The sequence below is a fragment of the Gallus gallus genome, chromosome 7 (genome assembly GCF_016699485.2).
Source record: "Gallus gallus isolate bGalGal1 chromosome 7, bGalGal1.mat.broiler.GRCg7b, whole genome shotgun sequence".
Lineage (NCBI taxonomy): Eukaryota > Metazoa > Chordata > Aves > Galliformes > Phasianidae > Gallus > Gallus gallus.
Window position 1 is genome coordinate 14,813,896 of NC_052538.1, and position 19,029 is coordinate 14,832,924.

The following is a 19,029-nucleotide window of genomic DNA, read 5'->3' on the forward strand; positions in this document are numbered from 1 at the left end:
TTTATTTTGGCATGGGCAATTAATCATTTCTTGCTGCTTTTATAGAGCCTCCATCTTTCGTCCGAACACTTGAACCGGCAGAGGTAGTGAAGGGAACAAACACCATTCTTCAGTGCGAGGTTGCTGGCACCGGACCATTTGAGATTAGCTGGTACAAAGACAAGAAACAGATCCGCAGTAGTAAAAAATACAGGTTGACCTCTCAGAAAGCGGTTATTTCTCTGGAGGTGTCGTCTTTTAATAGCGCAGACGTTGGTGAATATGAGTGCATGATAGCTAATGAAGTTGGAAAGTGCATATGCAGTGCAACGTATGTCTTGAAAGGTTAGTGGGAGAGAGAACACTCCACACGCTGCAGGGAACCTCTTATTTCTTAAAACGTCTTGTCTTTGGATTTCTGTGGGGTGGGTGGAGGGGCGGAGTATCTTCTCTTAAAACTCTGTGCATATCTTAACTCTTACCTGACATCAAACCTATGAATTTAAAGAACATTGGGCTTAAAGGGTTGTGCATTACTCTTTTAGCTGGGTAATGTAGCTCTTCTCTTTGCCTGCTCTTTAACTGAATTGTGTCTTGTACTGCGCGCACTGTCTCATAAAACCATCTTTGAGCAGCAGATTTCATGGAATGATGTGGCAGATGAGTATTTCTTTTTATCTCTTTTTTTTTTGAACTAGAACCACCATCTTTCGTTAAAAAAATTGAAAGCGTGACAGCTCTGGCTGGAGACAATGTTACGTTACAGGCTGTGGTGAAAGGATCAGAGCCTATTTCTGTGATGTGGATGAAAGGCAAAGACATTATTCAAGATGATAACAAAGTGAGAGTGACATTTGAACATGGGCTAGCAACACTGCAAATTGCTGGTGTCCAGCTGAGCTCTGGTGGCAAATACACTTGTGTGGCTGAGAATGATGCAGGAAGTCAGTCCTGCTTTGGTGAACTGGCAGTTAAAGGTCAGTGGAGGGGTGTCATTACCTCTGCATTGTCTCCCGCCTAAGAGAAAGAACAATTTACTTTTGTCCTTAACACTGATTGTTTAATTCTGTTGTAGAACCTGCCAAAATCATTGAAAAATCTGAAGTGATTCAGGTGACAGCAGGAGACCCAGCCATTTTGGAGTACACTGTCACAGGCACTCCAGAGCTAAAAACCAAATGGTTCAAAGACGGAAAGCCACTACCTGCCAGCAAAAAATACAGGATCAGCTTTAAAAATAATGTTGCCCAACTCAAGTTTTATGCTGCTGAAATGCAGGACAGTGGCGAGTACACCTTTGAGATATCCAATGATGTGGGGATCAGCTCTTGTACTACCAGCTTTACTGTGCTAGGTTGGTACCAACTCTTGGCAAAGATCCCTGCTATTCTGCTCTGTTCCCAACAGAGCCAGAAGTAGAATCGTATTTCTCTTGCTCATGTGTTGCTTTCTTTCATTTTTTTCATACCCAACAGATCGCACTCTCCCTCCCTTCTTTACTAAACCACTGAAGAACATTGACAGCATCATTAGCACCTCGTGCCGTCTAGACTGCAAAATTTCTGGCTCTCTTCCAATGACTGTCTCTTGGTTTAAGCAGGACACTGAGATCACTGGAAGTGCGAAGTACACAATACACTTTGCAGAAGGCTCTGCGTCTTTGGAAATAAAACACCTAGATGCAAGTGATGCTGGAGTTTATATTTGCAGAGCCACAAACTCTGCTGGTAGCAAAGACAGCAGTAGTACTTTGTTTATAAAAGGTTTGGCATTTTGTTTCAAGATTCTTGCATTTTTTTTTCTTTTTGTGAGATAATGATTTTCTTCCCCAAAATGCAGGATATTTATCTTATTCTTGGCAATTGTTTCCTTTCAATGCAATCTAGAGCCACCCAGCTTCATTGCAGAACCAGAGTCCCAGGATGTACTGCCTGCATCGACTGTACGTTTCAAGGGCACATTTAAAGGCACTACACCGCTGACAGTGAAATGGTTTAAAGGTGATACTGAGCTGATAACAGGAGGAGCCTGCTACATTATGACAGAGGCATTAGCAAGTTACTTGGAGCTTTACGCAGTCAAACCAAACGACTCAGGAAAATACATCTGCAAAGTCTCCAATGTAGCTGGTTCAGTAACATCTGTTGCAAACTTGTTTGTAAAAGGTTTGCATCCCTACTCTCTTTTCGCCTTCAGTGACACTTCTTGCTGCCTTCTTGTTACTGAACATTTTTCTTAAATCCACAGAACCTGCTGCTTTTACGGAGAAGCTAGAGCCAACTCACCTGGTGAAGAAAGGCGAATATGCTGAACTGACCTGTAAAGTCACTGGTACTCCTGAGATTAAAATCACATGGTTCAAGGATGACAGGGAGCTAAAAGAGAGTGACAAATTTCGGATGTCTTTCACAAAATCTTTGGCAGTTCTTCATCTTACAGAGGTTGAGACTGAAGACAGTGGGGAATATATTTGTGAGGCCAGAAATGATGCTGGGAAAGATACTTGCAGTACCGTTGTTACAGTCAAAGGTGTGTGTGACGTCCAGCCACTCAACCATTTTCTCTTAAAACTCTATGCAGCTTTACAAGTTTCCAAAGTGTGATTAATATAAACTGCACTCTCTCTCTTTTGCACTATAGAGTCACCTTATTTTAGCAAGGAGTTTCAATCCATGGAAGTCCTGAAGGATTCTGATGTGGTTTTGGAGTGTGAGGTGCTTGGTACACCTCCCTTTGAAGTGTTTTGGGTGAAGGATGATAAACCTGTGCGGAGCAGTAAGAAGCATAGAATAAGCACTGAGAAGTCTTTGATTAGCCTCCATGTCTTCAGGTTTGATGCATCTGATGTTGGAGAATATCAGTGTAGAGTAACAAATGATGTTGGAAGCTGCCTCTGCAGCTCAGAGGTCACACTGAAAGGTTAGTGCAAGGTGGAGAACTCCACTAAGCATGATTTTATCCCTGTGTGGTTTCCATGCCACACAGGCATGCACCAGACACATACTTACTTAGCCACTTTCTTCCTGCTAGAGCCTCCCCAGTTTTTGAAGAGGATAGAAAACATTAGTTCCCTTCGAGGGGGTACTGTCGTGTTTCAGGCTGCTGTGAAGGGCTCTTTGCCCATCACTGTGTCCTGGCTGAAAGACAGTGATGAAGTGATTGAAGACAGTAATATCAAAATGACCTTTGTGAACAACATTGCCACTCTTCTGGTGAAGTCTATTGAACTGAAACATGATGGAAAATATTTCTGCCAGGCTAAAAATGAGGCAGGAATTCAGAGGTGCTCTGCTCTGCTGACTGTCAAAGGTTGGTCCTACTCTGAATTGCAGCAACCTCAGTTTTCTTTTCAGTGTTTTTTTTTTTACAGGTTACCTTAATACTTTTCTCTGTCTTTCTGTTTAAAATAGAACCTGCTACAATCGTGGATAAGGCTGTGTCAATAGATGTGACTGAGGGAGACCCAGCAACCTTGCAATGTAAATTTTCAGGAACAAAAGATATTACAGCCAAATGGTACAAAGATGGCAAGGAATTGACTTTAGGCCCAAAATATAAGATCAGTGTTACAGACACTGTCTCAGTCCTAAAGGTACTTCATGCGGAAAAGAAAGATAGTGGGGAGTATGTATTTGAGGTTCACAATGATGTAGGAAGAAGTAGCTGTTCCGCCAGCATCAATGTCCTAGGTGTGTATAAGCTCTTTTAGTATTTGTTTTGTTTACTTTCTTTTATTCTGAGTTGACACCTACCACAGTCATGGTTGAATTTCATTCTTTGTCTTTTTACTCTGTCTTGGATAGATCTCATTATACCACCTAAATTCACCAAAAAGCTCAAGAAAATGGACAGCATTAAGGGGTCTTTTGTCCACTTGGAATGTATAGTGTCTGGTTCACATCCTATAAGTATCCAGTGGTACAAGGATGGCCAAGAAATAACAGCAAGTGAAAAGCACAAATACTCTTTCCATGATAATACTGCCTTTCTGGAAATCAATAAACTCGAAGGCACAGACAGTGGCTCTTACACTTGTGAAGCAACAAATAAGGCAGGAAGCAACCAATGCAGTGGGTTCTTAACAGTCAAAGGTTTGAGCTCCTTCTTTTCTTTATTAGGTCTCTAATTCATAGCTTGGGAACTTTCCTATCTTTGAGTAATCCTCTTTCTTTTTCTTTTTTTTTTTTTTTTCTCCCCACGTTATAGAACCACCATATTTTGTGGAAAAGCCTCAGTCCCAAGAAGTTGTGCCCCATGCTAGGGTTCAGTTCAAAGCATTGGTGAGAGGCTCTACTCCTCTGCAGATAAAGTGGTTTAAAGACAGCCAGGAGCTCCTTTCTGGAGCCAATCGTTCTGTCTGGATGGATGACACATCTAGTGTGCTGGAGCTCTTCTCAGCTAGGATGTCTGACTCTGGAAACTACACTTGTCAGATAAGCAATGATGTGGGGACTGCAACTTGCAAAGCAACTCTGTTTGTAAAAGGTGTGCAGCCCAGTGTTCTTCACATCTTTGTGGTTCTGATTTTTCTGTACAATTGAGGGGGGGCGACAAGAAACACTTTTCAGAAAAGTATTTCCAAAAACTACCCTGAATGTTATGAAACCTCACGTTTTTTTGTCTGTCTTCTAGAGCCCCCCAGGTTTATTCAGATGCCAACTCCTGTAGTAGCTTTGCGTGAAGGACAGTCCACTACTTTTGAGTGCCATGTAGTAGGAACACCAGAGATTCGCGTCACATGGTACTTGGATGGGAACGAAGTGACTGATGAAGCTAAGTATGGCATCTCTTTCGCTGATGGTCTAGCCACTTTGAAAGTCACTCAAGCCAGAGTGTCGGATAGTGGGATTTATGTTTGTGAAGCCCACAATGATGCAGGTAGTGAGAGCTGCAGCATCGAGTTGAAAGTAAAAGGTTGGTTTTAAAAATTTAGTCATCATCGAGCTACACCACATAGCTAGAGTGATGGAATGGGGGAGACCATTTCTCCCCTCATAATTACCAAGGTTACTATCCACTTTCCCTTTATTCCTCTTTGTAGAGCCTCCAACATTTGTTCGGGAGTTGAGACCTACTGAAGTAGTGAAGGGTTTGGATGCCATGCTTGAGTGTGAGGTGACTGGTACTCCTCCATTTGAGGTGAAGTGGCTGAAGAATAATAAGGAGATGTTCAGCAGCAAGAAATATGCTATCTCCACCAAAGAATCAATATTTACTCTTAATGTGACTAACTGTGACACCTCAGATATAGGTGAATATCAGTGCATTATATCAAGTGAAGTTGGGAGCTGTTCTTGTAGCACAAGGCTCAGCTTGAAAGGTCAGTCTCCTGAAAAGTACCCCAAAGATTACAGCCCCTAGCTGAAGTGTAGTGACTAGGATGAACTTATGTGATCTTTCCTTTCTTTCCTTTCCGTGCCCACCCTTCTACACAATAAAACCTCACACCACAGAACCAGCATCCTTTGTCAAGAAACTGGAGAATGTCACTACTGTTTTGAAAGGCACCGCATCCTTCCAGTGTGTCGTAGCAGGTGCTCAACCCTTATCTGTGTCATGGATAAAGGATGAGAAAATACTGGAAAATGATGAATACCACCATATTACCTTTGAGAATAATGTGGCCACACTGAAACTTACCAATGTTGACCTCAGCCACAGAGGGAGATACACCTGCCAGGCGAAGAATGAATCTGGAGTGGAGAAATGCTTTGCTTTGCTTTTTGTGCAAGGTGTGTAGGTGCACCCCTTCAAGCTCATCCTTGAAAATCAGACACTTCTCAGTGTCACTAACAACCATTTTTGTACACTTTATACTGCAGAGCCTGCACGGATTATAGAAAAGGCTAAATCACTTAAAGTTACTGAAAGAGATCCTGTGACTTTGGAATGTACTGTAGAGGGGACACCAGAGCTCCGAATAAAATGGTACAAAGATGGCAAACAGCTTCTACCCAGCAGATATTACACAATGAGCTTTGAAAACAATGTGGCCAGTTTCAGGATTGAACCTGTATCGAAGGAGGATAGCGGTACATACAGTTTTAAGGTTGAAAATGACTTCGGAAGTAGCACCTGCGAAGCTATTCTGACTGTGCTAGGTTTGTATTGTCATTTGGCAAATTTGCCAATCCAACAGGAGGGGAATGAAAAAAAAAAAAAAAAGGTAGTTTGTGAAAGATAAACAATTAGGTAACCAGTGCATTTTTTGCCATGTTTTGTGTTGTACAGATCAAGCAATTCCTCCCTTATTTATCAAAAAGCTAACCAAAAAGGATACGGTTCTGGGGTCTTCTATTCAAATGGAGTGCAAAGTCTCTGGATCACTTCCCATTTATGCAAAATGGTTCAAGGATGGGAAAGAAATAACTGACAGTGCAAAATACAGAAGCCTGTGCCACGAGAACACCATGTCACTTGAGATTGCTAATCTAGAGCTGACAGACACTGCAAATTACACATGTAATGTCTCTAACATTGCTGGAAGCGATTCTTGCAGTGCTGTCCTGACGGTGAAAGGTTTGAAACTCTTTGATTACTTCTTTTTCTTCAGAAAAGCCCTTAAATCTTATTCTAACATAGCACTCTTATATCTCTTAATGCTGAAAACTTGGTCTCCATTTTCTTGCTGTGGATCTTTAACCTCTTATGCATTCAGTGCCTCTGCCTAACTAACTCATCTTCTTCATTCTTAGGCATTCTTGTTATAACTGAGTATTTCTTTTTCTTGAAAACTGCAGAGCCACCAAGCTTCTTAGTAAAACCTGAAAGCCAGCAAGCCATCCCAGATTCCACGGTGGAATTTAAGGCCACACTAAAAGGAACACCACCATTTACAGTAAAGTGGTTCAAAGAGGATTTAGAACTTGTATCTGGTCCAACTTGTTTCATTGGAATTGAAGGGTCAACTGGGTTCTTAACCCTCTATTCGGTGGATACTTCTAGGAGTGGGCACTACACTTGCCATATTTCAAATGATGTTGGCAGTGACTCTTGCACTACAATGTTGATGGTAACAGGTGTGCACACTTTCTTGCTGTTTTGCAGTCTTTTTTTTGTGTGTATTTCATTGCTTTTCTTTCTTCCAAGTTCACCTTGGTGATCTTTGATACCCTGCCAAGTGAATTCCCTGCCTTGCATTTTCAACCCATGCTTGTTTGACTTGCTCTTTTCCATCCTCTTTCCTTTCCAGTATTCGGACCTTTCTGACTCCACTTTTTTTGGTTTTTTAGAACCACCCAAGTTTGCTAAGAAGCTAGAGGCAGCAAAAATAGTAAAGCAGGGTGACTCAGCCCGGCTTGAGTGCAAAGTAAGTGGATCTCCAGAAATGAAAGTAGTGTGGTTCAGGAACGACCATGAAATTGTTGCCAGTGAAAAATTCCGGACCTCATTCATTGACTCTGTGGCCGTGCTTGAAATGAATCATCTCAGTACAGACGAGAGTGGTGACTACATCTGTGAAGCTCAGAACCCTGCCGGCAAGGCCAGCTGCAGTACCAAAGTCACAGTGAAAGGTTAGCTGTCTTCTTTTTCCCTGACTACATCTTATTTTCCCTGGTGGTTTCCCCCCCCTGGAAATCCACAAAAACATTAGATTCACTTCTTATTTCAGGGGGTGCCTTTTTCTTCATGTTTTGGTTGTTTCTTGATATCCCCTTGCCCCTTCTTCCAGAGTTTGAGCAAGAGTGGTTTGTAATGCAGATGTGTACTAGGCAAGGTGTTCCCCGTGACTACCAAGGTCCAAGACAGGTAGAGCGGCTATACTATGGAACTGAAATATAAATTATGAAGAACAGACCCAAACTAATCAGTGTCAGTTTTACACTCACTAGTGCAGACTGTGAGACCTATACTCTCTCTGTCAAGGATCAAACCTCTGTTGTTTACCTTTTCTACAGAGGAGCTCAGAGCTCTGAAAGCTCACGTGCCTTTCTTGATTTGCCTAGAAAATTTTTTTTTGGTGCAAGTGAAGTCCTTGCACTTCTGTTGATTGTCCCAGCAGTCTTGATGTGGGAGAGCTTATATCAATAAACTGTTGATCAAAGAGTCCTATACTCCATTCTAAAAATGATCCTTTCCTCCCTTGGTAGAACCTCCTGTGTTCAGCAGGAAGCCCTCTCCAGTAGACATGCTCAGAGGAACTGAGGTTAGCCTGGAATGTGAGATTTCAGGAACACCACCATTTGACGTTACCTGGTACAAAGATAAGAGACAAATCCGCAGTAGTAAGAAGTATAAGGTTACAGCAAAAAACTACCATACAAGCATTCGCATTCTTAATGTTGAAGTTGCGGATGTTGGTGAATATCAGTGCAAAGCTCAGAACGACGTGGGAAGTGACACTTGTTTTTGCACTGTGAAGTTGAAAGGTAAGATATTGGCCTTCTGCAGTGCTCCCAATGGCTCTGCATTGCTCTTCTTTTATGTAGGCACTGTATTTACTACAACTGCATCTTTCTTGTCCAGAACCACCGAAATTCGTGACAAAAATAAACAGCGTGACTGTTGTGGTTGGTGAACCAGTGGAGTTGCAAGCAAGAGTGGAGGGCTCCCAGCCGATTTCTGTGCAGTGGCTTAAAGACAAGGAAGAAATTATTAGAGAAAGTGAAAACACAAAGATCACATTTATGGAAAATATTGCAACTTTACAGCTTGTACGCACAGAAACAAGCAGTGCTGGGAAATATATCTGCCAGATCAGGAATGATGCTGGAAGTCGCGAGTGCATGGCTACCTTAACTATTCTAGGTTTGTAAAAAGCATAAGTTTATAGAACATCTTTGTTAAATTAGGAACGTGGTGATTCGGTATCAGATGCATCTTTTGCTTATGCTCCTGAATTAAAAACAGGCAAAACAGACAATCCTTGTGTCTCCAGTAAATGTTAATTGGGTTGCTTTTTTCCCATTGCTCAGATAGAAGTGAAAGCAACTACAGGCCTCTTCACTGTGACGTTCAGTTGTCTGTATTCCTAAGTCATGTCTTCTGCTCATGCATGCTTGAAGAAACACAGATGTGTTTATCTCCTAGAAGTTTCAAAATATTTGTACTCTATGTTGGAGAGCATCTGAAATATCTAGTTTAGAGTGGGATAAAAGATAGAAAAACAGAGTTGAAAATATTTCCCAGCCCAACAACCCAAGATCACCTTAGTATCAAACATATAAGCCCTGTATACAGTGTAATAATACTTGCAGATAGTACTAATAATATCCAGTTTTCACTACACATGTTAATTGTCTCTCCTTTCAGAGCCTGCAGTCATTGTAGAGAAGGCAGAGCCAATGAGGGTTACTATAGGAGATGCCTGTACTTTGGAGTGCAAAGTGGCAGGCACACCAGAACTATCCACTGGGTGGTTTAAGGATGGCAAAGAACTGACCAGCAGCCAAAAATACAGAATTACTTTCGTCAACAAAGTATCTACACTTAAAATTATGGACTCGGAGAAGGAGGATGGTGGATTGTACACTTTTGCAGTGCAAAATGACGTGGGGAAAAGCAGTTGCACGGCATCGGTTGAAGTTTTAGGTTGGTTGGGTAGTTTGTCTTCTATCTTTTACCAGAAGTTTCTTTTATTCCTGTACTCTTTTCTTCATTCCATTCCTTCCCTCCTTTTCTCTCTAACAATGGATTTATTATATTTTTTTTTAATACAGATCGAATCATTCCTCCTTCTTTTACAAGAAAGCTAAAGGAAACCCCTGGTGTCCTGGGTTCCTCAGCGCTGCTGGAATGCAAAGTGGCGGGTTCACCTCCTATGTCTATTAACTGGTTCCATAATGGAATGAAGTTAGTTAGTGGGGAAAAACATAATATCACATTTACCGATAACCTGTGTATTTTAGAAGTGAATTCACTGAGCAATTCAGATACTGGAACTTACACCTGCAAAGCTACCAATGTAGCTGGTTCGGATGAATGCAGTGCTGTATTGACCGTCCAAGGTCAGTATATAATGGTCAGCAAGCTCTCTGAGCTACTCTTTACTCTTTCTCTCTTAAAATTGCTTTTGGTCTTTTGTAAGTATACTGAGAGAAATTATTGACTAGAAAGTAAAGGTTTTCTTTTTTAACTTCAGTAGGTATGTGGAAACGCTGGAGTTATGCTGTAGCAACTGCCTTATCTCTCTTTTTCTCTTATGTATTTAGAACCACCATCTTTTGAGAGGACACCTGAGCCTTTGGATGTCTTGCCAGGCACAAGCGTAACTTTTACAGGTGTTATCAGAGGAACCCCTCCTTTTAAGGTGAACTGGTTTAGAGGAGCCAGTGAGCTTGTGCCAGGGGACAAATGCAACATCTACTTGGAGGACTCCGTTGTGGAGCTTGAGTTATTTGATGTAACCCCTCTCCAAAGTGGAGAGTACACTTGTCTAGTGACTAATGAAGCTGGCAGGGCAAATTGTACAACACATCTTACAGTAAAAGGTTTGTAAATTTTGCATTTCTTTGTATGCCCTAAAATATTGTTTCCTTCCTTCCATTTGTTACTGCTATGCTCAACGTTTCTGAATTCTTACCCTTCATTAGAACCGGCTGTCTTTGTGAAGAAACTGAGTGATCAATATGTGGAACCCGGTAAGCCCATCATCCTGGAGGGCACTTACACAGGCAGCTTGCCCATCTCTGTGACATGGAAGAAGAATGGCCACACACTTGCTCAGTCTCACAAGTGTAGCATCACTACCACAGAAAAATCCTGCATCCTGGAGATCCTTGACAGCACGAAGGAGGATGCAGGAGAATACACCTGCCATGTTGAAAATGAGGCAGGAAGAGATGTTTGTGAGGCTGTAGTCTCTACCCTAGGTGTGTTGTCCCTTTTCTTCTTTTCCTTGCCTGTTCTTTGAAGTATATGCTTTCAACAGCCTGGCACTATATAATAAGCCTATCTAATTGCTTCTCTTTTTAGAACCTCCCTATTTTGTTACACAGTTGGAACCTCTTGAGGTGTCAGTTGGGGATTATACAACATTGCAATGTCACGTTGCTGGAACCCCAGAAATTACTGTGTCTTGGTACAAAGGTGATACAAAACTCAGGTCTACTCCTGAGTACAAAGTGTTCTTTAAAGACAACGTTGCTACCCTCACTTTCAACAAAGTGGTTATCAATGACAGCGGCGAATATATCTGCAAGGCAGAAAACAGTGTAGGAACTGCATCTACAAAGGCTCTCTTAACAGTTCAAGGTGATGATTTTGTATTCACTTGTTCCAAATGCTTCTTTACTGTACTTCTTCCCTTGCAAAACTATATAAAAAAAAGCTTCCTGACATACATTTATCTTTTACTTCTTTTCTTCCAGAACGCAAACGACCACCTTCCTTCGCAAGAAGATTAAAAGATATTGAACACCCTGTTGGTTTACCCCTTAAACTTATGTGTCGACTCAATGGCTCAGAGCCCATCACTGTGACTTGGCATAAAGATGGTGTGCAATTAAGTGATGACCACAATGTGCACACATCCTTTGTTGATAACGTTGCAGTGTTGCAACTGGTGCGAACAGAGATGAATCACACTGGGCAGTACACCTGCACAGCCACTAATGCTGTGGGCACTGCCAACACAAGTGCTAGGCTTACAGTGACAGGTGTGTTGGCTTACAAAACTTTTGCCTGGATCACAGGTGTCCCCTTCCCATTTTATGTATGCAAAGGCATCTGTGTGTTGGATTAACTTTTCTGTGAGATATGCGCATTATATTGTTTTCTTGTGTTTCTAGAACCCAAGCAAGCACCTGTCTTTGATACTAAGCCAGAATCGATTGATGTGCCTTTTGGAGAAAGTGCTGATTTTGAATGCCATGTTACTGGAGCCCAGCCAATAACAATCACCTGGTCCAAGGATGGCCGGGAGATCCGAACTGGAGGAAACTTCAATATTACATTTGCAGCAAACACAGCTCATCTTCGAGTGCTCAGAGTGGGTAAAGGAGACTCTGGCCAATATACTTGCCAGGCTAGTAATGAAGCTGGGAAAGACTTTTGCTCAGCCCAACTCAGTGTGAAAGGTATTGTGATTAAGTCAACTTTGTTTGCATGTCCTCTTTCTCTTGGGTAAAGAGGCCTCTTTGTTAGTGAGCCTCATCTTCCGCCCTTTTCAGCTTGGAAATATGTAGAAAGGAGCTTTTCAGAAAGCAGACATGCCATGAGATGACTTCTGCTGCTCTCAGACTGTGTGCCAATAGAAACTTTGTGCACCTGCCAATTCTCCAAAGGGACAAATCTCTTTTCAAAGCTCTTTGTTGGCATGGAGAGCTGCATGTGATACTCTCCCTGCTTTTTACTTCATCATTGGTGCTTAAATTACAATTACAGGAGTATTCACGCATAGTGATTATTCTATGGTAAAATACAATTACCTTGCATATTTCAGTTGAAGTTGTTAATTACTGATTTAACCTAGACTATAAGTCACTGAAGTTCTTCATGCAGAAATATGCCTTAAAGATATGCAAGCAAGTGTAACTGTACCTACCATTTCTGCTGCTTCTGGGGTAAGATCCTGTGGGAGATGGGCTTGTCAGTGCTTTCATGCTGCTCTTGGAACATTTTCATCCCACAAAGGTAACTGCAAAATTTCTCTTGAGTGGAACAATCATTGTTCAAGTGTCTTTTACAACTCCAGAGTTGGCAAAACCTAGTTGTAGTTGTTTTTGCCATCTTTAATCCTTCTTGCATCTTTCCTTCTTTGTTGGACTCCAGTGCTCTTGTGCTCTCTGTGACTCTTGCTCAACACCGTAGATTTCATGTGGCAAATGTGCGCTGTCATTCGCTGCATACTTTTTTTCTGCAGAACCTCCCAAGTTCATCAAGAAGCCTGAAGCTTTGCGGTTCGTGAGGCAGGGAGACACGGTTCAACTTGAATGTAAAATCAGTGGCACACCAGAGATCAAGATCACGTGGTACAAGAATGATCAAGTACTCCAGGCGAGCAACAGGCTCCACATGTCCTTTGTAGAATCTACAGCAGTGCTAACTGTCTTGGATGCCAGCGCTGAGGATGCCGGCGATTATATATGCGAAGCCCAAAACTCTGCCGGCACGGCCAGCTGTAGCACTTCAGTATCAGTTAAAGGTCAGCAGCATGGCTCCACGCACCACCAGAATCCTGATCCCATTCCCAGCTGCACCCACAGGCAGGGAGCTGCCACTGTGATAGTCTTGGCTGCTGGAGCAGTGTCTCCAGCTGCTCTCACATTAGAACAGGGATGTGATATAGGCAACAGAAAGTAAACAGGAAGTAGCAGTGGGTGTTGAACACTGTGTAGTGTTCCCTTGCCTTCTCATTTAAGTCAATTGCAAGCTGAATAAGGCAAGGCTGCCGGCTTAGAAGTGAAGCATGGAATAGATGGAGCACCAGCCATGGTGAGAGAGCTGGACACACTTTTCAACCATCCCTCTGCCTCCTTTTTATATATATTGATTCAGGCGGGAGTGAAATCTAATAAGTAAGAGGGGGCTTTTGCACTGAGCCTGTGATTGTAGCTTTCATAATTGGAAAGAAGTGGGGAAAGCTGGAATATGGTCCTGAAGAGAGGGGAGAATAGCTCTGGGGGAGGGATGCTGAGCTCTGATTCCAAACAGATACAGAAGTGCCATATTTTTCTGCCCTTGGGACTCTGAATGCTAGGGTTGGATTCCTGGAGAGATGCTGGGGGCTCAGCTGAGGCCATATATTTGGAGACTAAATATGGGTTTAGAAGGAGTATAGGTCTCCTTCCTGAATAAGTTGCCTTTTGATACTATCCAGAAACTTAGCCAGGGAAGCAGTCTCACGCATTATGATGTGATTCTTTTTTTATAGAACCACCTGTTTTTAGCAAGGTGCCGAGCCCTGTGGACACACTCAAAGGCTCGGATGTTATCCTGCAGTGTGAGATAGCAGGGACTCCACCCTTTGAGGTGGCTTGGTTCAAGGACCGGAGGCAGGTCCGGAGCAGCAAGAAGTTCAAGGTAACAGCAAAGCATTCCATTGCCAGTCTTCACATACTCAGCCTGGAATCTCAAGATACTGGAGAATATCAGTGCAAAGCAATGAATGAAGTGGGGAGTGACACTTGCACCTGCCCAGTGAAATTCAAAGGTTTGTATTCTAAAGGATCAACAATACCAGTGCCTTCTTTTCTTGATCTCCTGGCTGTACCTCTTCCAAGCAGGCATGTGTGATTAACTCTCATCTGCCTTCTTGTTTTTGCCATCAGAGCCACCACGCTTCACCAAGAAGCTGAGTGACACTGCAATCTTCGTTGGAGAGCCAACAGCCCTGCAGGCAGTGGTGGAAGGGTCCCCACCAATTTCTGTTGTATGGCTGAAAGACAAGGGTGAAGTTATTAGGGAGAGTGAAAATGTCCAAATGTGGTTTATGGACAATATTGCAACTCTTGAGATTGCCAGCGCTGAGGGAGCGGATGTTGGAAAGTACATCTGTCAGATTAAAAATGATGCTGGCATGCGGGAGTGCTCCGCATTTTTACAAGTCCTAGGTGGGTATAGCCTACTCCACAGGTACCATATCTTGTGACTTGCACAGTTTCCACTACCATCTTTCTTTGCTGCTTAAATCCTCTGCTCAGTGGTTTGCAGGTGGATTTCCTGATGATGCGTTTTCCCCTTCCTTCCTATTTCAGAACCAGCAGTCATCTTGGAGAAGACTGAGCCAATCACAGTGATGGCAGGCAACCCTTTCACCCTGGAGTGCAAAGTAGGGGGGACGCCTGAACTTATCACCAAGTGGTACAAAGATGGCAGAGAACTGAGGAGTGACCGCAAATACCAAATCACCTTTTTCAACAATATATCTACTCTGAAAGTCTTTTCTGCAGAGAAGGGTGACAGGGGCTTGTATACTTTTGAGGTGCACAATGAGGTGGGGGACAGCAGCTGCACTTCTTCAGTTGATGTTTCAGGTCAGCTCTCTTTTTTTTTAAAGACAGGAGTTTGGGTGTTGTTTTTTGCTTTCCACTGAAAAAAGAATGTGCACTTTTCTTATTATTCTTCTGCACTGTCTTACTTAGATCGCCTTGTTCCTCCTTCATTCTCAAGAAAGTTAAAGGAAACAAATGGGGTGCTGGGATCCTCAGTGCTGCTGGAGTGCAAAGTGTCTGGCACATCCCCTATGTCTGTGGCCTGGTTTCAGGATGGGAATGAGATTGTTGGTGGGGAAAAGTATGAAATCTCATTCTTGGATAACATTTGTGCTTTGAAGCTGAATGCCCTGGATGTCACAGATACAGGGCCATATACTTGTGTGGCAACTAATGTGGCTGGATCTGATGAATGCAGTGCCTTCTTGACTGTACAAGGTCAGTGGAAGGCTATCACAGACCCTTCTACAAAACACTTCTTCCCTCTTTATACCATACCTCTTATTTCCTGTATTTTTTTTCTTCTGGTTTCTCCCTTGCGCTCTCTTTATTTTAAACCTGTTTTAGATTTCATTTACGACAGGAACAATCCTATTAACATCTTTCTCCCTCTTCACTTCTTTGTGTGACCCTTAGAACCACCTTCTTTTGTGAAGACACCTGATCCCCAGGAAGTTTTGCCCGGATCAAGTGTGACATTCACTAGCCATATCAAGGGCAGCACACCCTTCAAAGTCACCTGGTTCCGAGGCATCAGGGAGCTGGTGCCAGACAGCACCTGCTCCATTTCTTTGGATGAATCTAAGGCACAGCTGCAGCTGTTCAATGTGGAGCCAGGGAACAGTGGGGACTATGCCTGTGTGGTCACAAATGATGCTGGCAGTGCCTCATGCACAACTCAACTCTTTGTGAAAGGTGTGTGTTGTGTTTATGCATAGATGTGTCTCTGCAGCACTGCCACACTTGTCCCTCACCCTATTGACCTATGCCTCCACACAGAGCCTGCAGTCTTCATGAAGAAATTAAGTGATTTCAGTGTGGAGCAAGGGAAGCCCATTGTTCTGGAAAGCATCTACACGGGTACCCCTCCCATCTCTGTTACCTGGAAAAGAAATGGCATGCCAATAGCTCAGTCTCAACGCTGCAGCGTTACAACTACTGACAAATCCGGCATTCTTGAAATCTTCAACAGTACCAAGAGTGATGAAGGCGAATATACCTGTGAGGTGTCAAATGAGGCGGGTGGGGATGTTTGTCACAGCCTTGTGTCCATCTTAGGTACGCACCACCCCTAATCCCCTAGGGTACCCCAATGATGCTCTGCCTCTGCTCACTATGCTCTTTCCTCTCTAGAACCACCCTATTTCATCACACACCTGGACCGTGTGGAGGTGAAGATTGGTGAGCCCTTGGTCTTAAAATGCCAGATTGGTGGTGCACCAGAAATCAAGGTGTCTTGGTACAAAGAAGACACCAAACTCAGATCAACACAGGCTTACAAAATGCACTTCAAGAACAACGTGGCCACACTGGCATTCTCCACCATGGAGGACAGTGACGTTGGAGAGTACACCTGCAAAGCAGAAAACAGTGTTGGCTTTGCTACCTCGACAGCTTTGCTTGTTGTTAAAGGTGATGGGCCCAAGGCCACTCTTTCCTGGGGTATTTTGTAGAAACTCTTTGTTGTCTACAAAAAGGGTTCTTACTAGATTCTGTATTAAGTAATTCTAGGTTGACAGGGTAGCTTCCTACTTACGGTGGTGATTATTATTATTTTGCAGAACGTCAACTTCCACCTACGTTTGCAAGGAAACTAAAAGATATTCAGGAGATGGTTGGTGCTCCAGTGACTTTTGATTGCCGTATAAATGGCTCAGAGCCTATCCAGGTCTCTTGGTACAAGGATGGGGTTCTCTTGAGTGACACTGATAATGTGCAGTCAACCTTCTTAAATAATGTTGCAACTCTTCAGATCTTGCAAACTAGTATGGCTTATTGTGGCCAATACACTTGCTCAGCCCAAAATGCTCTGGGGACTGCATCTTCCAGTGCCAAGCTTCTCCTTACAGGTTTGTATCTCGCTCTTAAACAGAGATATTTTTTATCTATTTCCTCTTTTATTTCTTTATCCTTTCTCTCACTCTACTCATTGTAGGGTGGTAAGGGAGTGTGGGCATGATGTGGTGAGGTGTGTGAAGTTTGATGGTGAGATCTGCCATGCCTTCCTCTTTGCAGAACATCTACAACCACCCTTCTTTGACATCAAGCCAGTATCTATTGATGCGGCACTAGGGGAAAGTGCAACCTTTAAGTGCCATGTGACTGGCTCCGCACCCATGAGGATTGTGTGGACCAGAGACAACAGAGAGATCCGCCCAGGTGGCAACTACAAGATGATGCTGGTGGAAAACACAGCCAGCTTGGTGGTCCTAAAAGTGGGTAAAGGGGATGCTGGACTCTACACATGTACTGCCAGCAACAGCGTTGGAAAGGATGCATGCGCAGCCCAGCTGGCTGTACAAGGTACTGCTGGGAGGCTCTAATGTTAAGCAGGCTTTTCTTTCCGTAGTAGACACGCTGAATAGTGCATACATGAGACTAACAATCTTTTCAAGAGGGTACACTGATGAGATTTCTTATTTCATGTAAATATTATTTTAATACTTAAACACTTATCCATCTTTCTCTTGGTCTGGTACAGTGAGTCTTACCAGAGGAATTCTGTCACTGAAATGTTAAAACTGACTTAGTACCATGTTGTGCCTTTATGAATGATCCCATCAGCCAGCAAAAGCTGTCCACCTTACAGTCTTTCTGCAGAAATGTCATCCTCTAACTGATCCAGAAGAGGGAAAGGTAGCTGAAAGAAGCAAATTATCTTAAGAGACTTAAATGTGTTTTTACTGTGTGTTCCGTTCCTCCAAATATTTTTATTCTTTCAGCATGAAGTCATTGAAAACCGCTGTTGTTGAATAGGAAAAATTGGAGAATCTAGGGGCAGACTTGGTGGCAAAACAATCATTTCGCCAACACTTCACTTCTCCACATAGTGTGTGGATCTTATGATTTTTGAAGATCTAGTATTAAAACTGGCCCTGTATAAGTGACACTTGTATCTTACTGCAATTTCCTTTACGTAGGTGGAAACCTTGAATATATTTATAGTTGTGCCGGATATCTTCTTCCTGCTGATTTTATGAAGGGACAAATATAAAATAAGCTACTTAAATGATGCATGGATTTCTATGTCCCTGTTGTTTCAGGGCACTCTTTTCTTCCTCTGTGTAAGCTTTGAAGTGAAAAAGACAACAAAACAACACACACATGCATACAAACATTTCAAGAGTAAATACTGTAGATTCTACTCTGAGACAAATAACACAAGAAGCTGAACCACCACTAGTAAGATTTTGTAATAAGTATATGTCAAATGTATTATTCTTTCCATATGGATTTTTCTCTCTGGGTGTATGAAGACTGGGACAAACTGCATTACCTGTGGATTCAGTGGCAAACAGAGATTCTGTTCTTATGTAGTTTGACCTACAGAAGTTATTGAAATACTGTAGTAAGAAATCTTATTTAAATAAATCTCTTTTTTAAGGAAAGAAATCTCTTGAATATTTCAAACTTGTTTCCACCAGAATCACAATTCTGTTTATTGTGAATGATAACAGAACTAACATGTTCTTTTGACTGGAGTTACTGTTCATAGAATGATCTTGACTAACCTTACTAATTTTCTTACTCTTCAACTCTTTATTCACAAAATTGTGAATTGATCCTTTTATGTATTTCAACCTTATCATTACTTACATCCTGTAGAAATTGTACAGTTTTCTCTTTTCTTATAGTTTGTCATGCAATTCCTACAACACTTGGAAGTGTAGTCTTATGTATGAACTGGTTTACCTTTTTTTTTTTTTTTACTTTGGGAAGTTGCTGTCTCTTCTTTATGGTATACAGTCTTGTTTCTAGAATCAAGATCTCATGTCCAACTTACTTGCAGCATCTCCCAGTTTTTTATTAAATTTTCCAAACTTAAAATCCAGTATTCTAAATCTGTAGCTTTAAAAACTCTTCTGGAAGCTATTAATATTTTAAGTATGTACTTTACTAAGCTATATTCTCATTTTTGGAAAGAAATTGAGTTACAGTGTGACTGGCCAGTAAGAGT

General features: G+C 42.3%; 1 protein-coding gene across 1 annotated transcript in view; it reads left to right on the forward strand.

Annotated features, from left to right (window-relative positions):
- TTN (titin) overlaps positions 1–19,029 on the forward strand; it is a 248,995-nt gene that overhangs the window by 55,873 nt on the left and 174,093 nt on the right. The window contains exons 50-86 of the mRNA XM_046943725.1: positions 46–324; positions 678–956; positions 1,055–1,333; positions 1,455–1,742; positions 1,866–2,144; positions 2,227–2,508; positions 2,620–2,898; positions 3,010–3,288; positions 3,390–3,668; positions 3,783–4,070; positions 4,186–4,464; positions 4,612–4,893; positions 5,021–5,299; positions 5,433–5,711; positions 5,802–6,080; positions 6,211–6,498; positions 6,720–6,998; positions 7,212–7,493; positions 8,070–8,348; positions 8,446–8,727; positions 9,232–9,510; positions 9,639–9,926; positions 10,131–10,409; positions 10,512–10,790; positions 10,894–11,172; positions 11,289–11,576; positions 11,709–11,996; positions 12,782–13,063; positions 13,793–14,071; positions 14,190–14,471; positions 14,616–14,894; positions 15,003–15,290; positions 15,489–15,767; positions 15,852–16,130; positions 16,206–16,484; positions 16,634–16,921; positions 17,088–17,375. Of these exons, the coding sequence (XP_046799681.1) occupies positions 46–324; positions 678–956; positions 1,055–1,333; positions 1,455–1,742; positions 1,866–2,144; positions 2,227–2,508; positions 2,620–2,898; positions 3,010–3,288; positions 3,390–3,668; positions 3,783–4,070; positions 4,186–4,464; positions 4,612–4,893; positions 5,021–5,299; positions 5,433–5,711; positions 5,802–6,080; positions 6,211–6,498; positions 6,720–6,998; positions 7,212–7,493; positions 8,070–8,348; positions 8,446–8,727; positions 9,232–9,510; positions 9,639–9,926; positions 10,131–10,409; positions 10,512–10,790; positions 10,894–11,172; positions 11,289–11,576; positions 11,709–11,996; positions 12,782–13,063; positions 13,793–14,071; positions 14,190–14,471; positions 14,616–14,894; positions 15,003–15,290; positions 15,489–15,767; positions 15,852–16,130; positions 16,206–16,484; positions 16,634–16,921; positions 17,088–17,375 (10,422 nt within the window). The remainder of the gene's footprint in view (positions 1–45; positions 325–677; positions 957–1,054; positions 1,334–1,454; positions 1,743–1,865; positions 2,145–2,226; positions 2,509–2,619; positions 2,899–3,009; positions 3,289–3,389; positions 3,669–3,782; positions 4,071–4,185; positions 4,465–4,611; positions 4,894–5,020; positions 5,300–5,432; positions 5,712–5,801; positions 6,081–6,210; positions 6,499–6,719; positions 6,999–7,211; positions 7,494–8,069; positions 8,349–8,445; positions 8,728–9,231; positions 9,511–9,638; positions 9,927–10,130; positions 10,410–10,511; positions 10,791–10,893; positions 11,173–11,288; positions 11,577–11,708; positions 11,997–12,781; positions 13,064–13,792; positions 14,072–14,189; positions 14,472–14,615; positions 14,895–15,002; positions 15,291–15,488; positions 15,768–15,851; positions 16,131–16,205; positions 16,485–16,633; positions 16,922–17,087; positions 17,376–19,029) is intronic.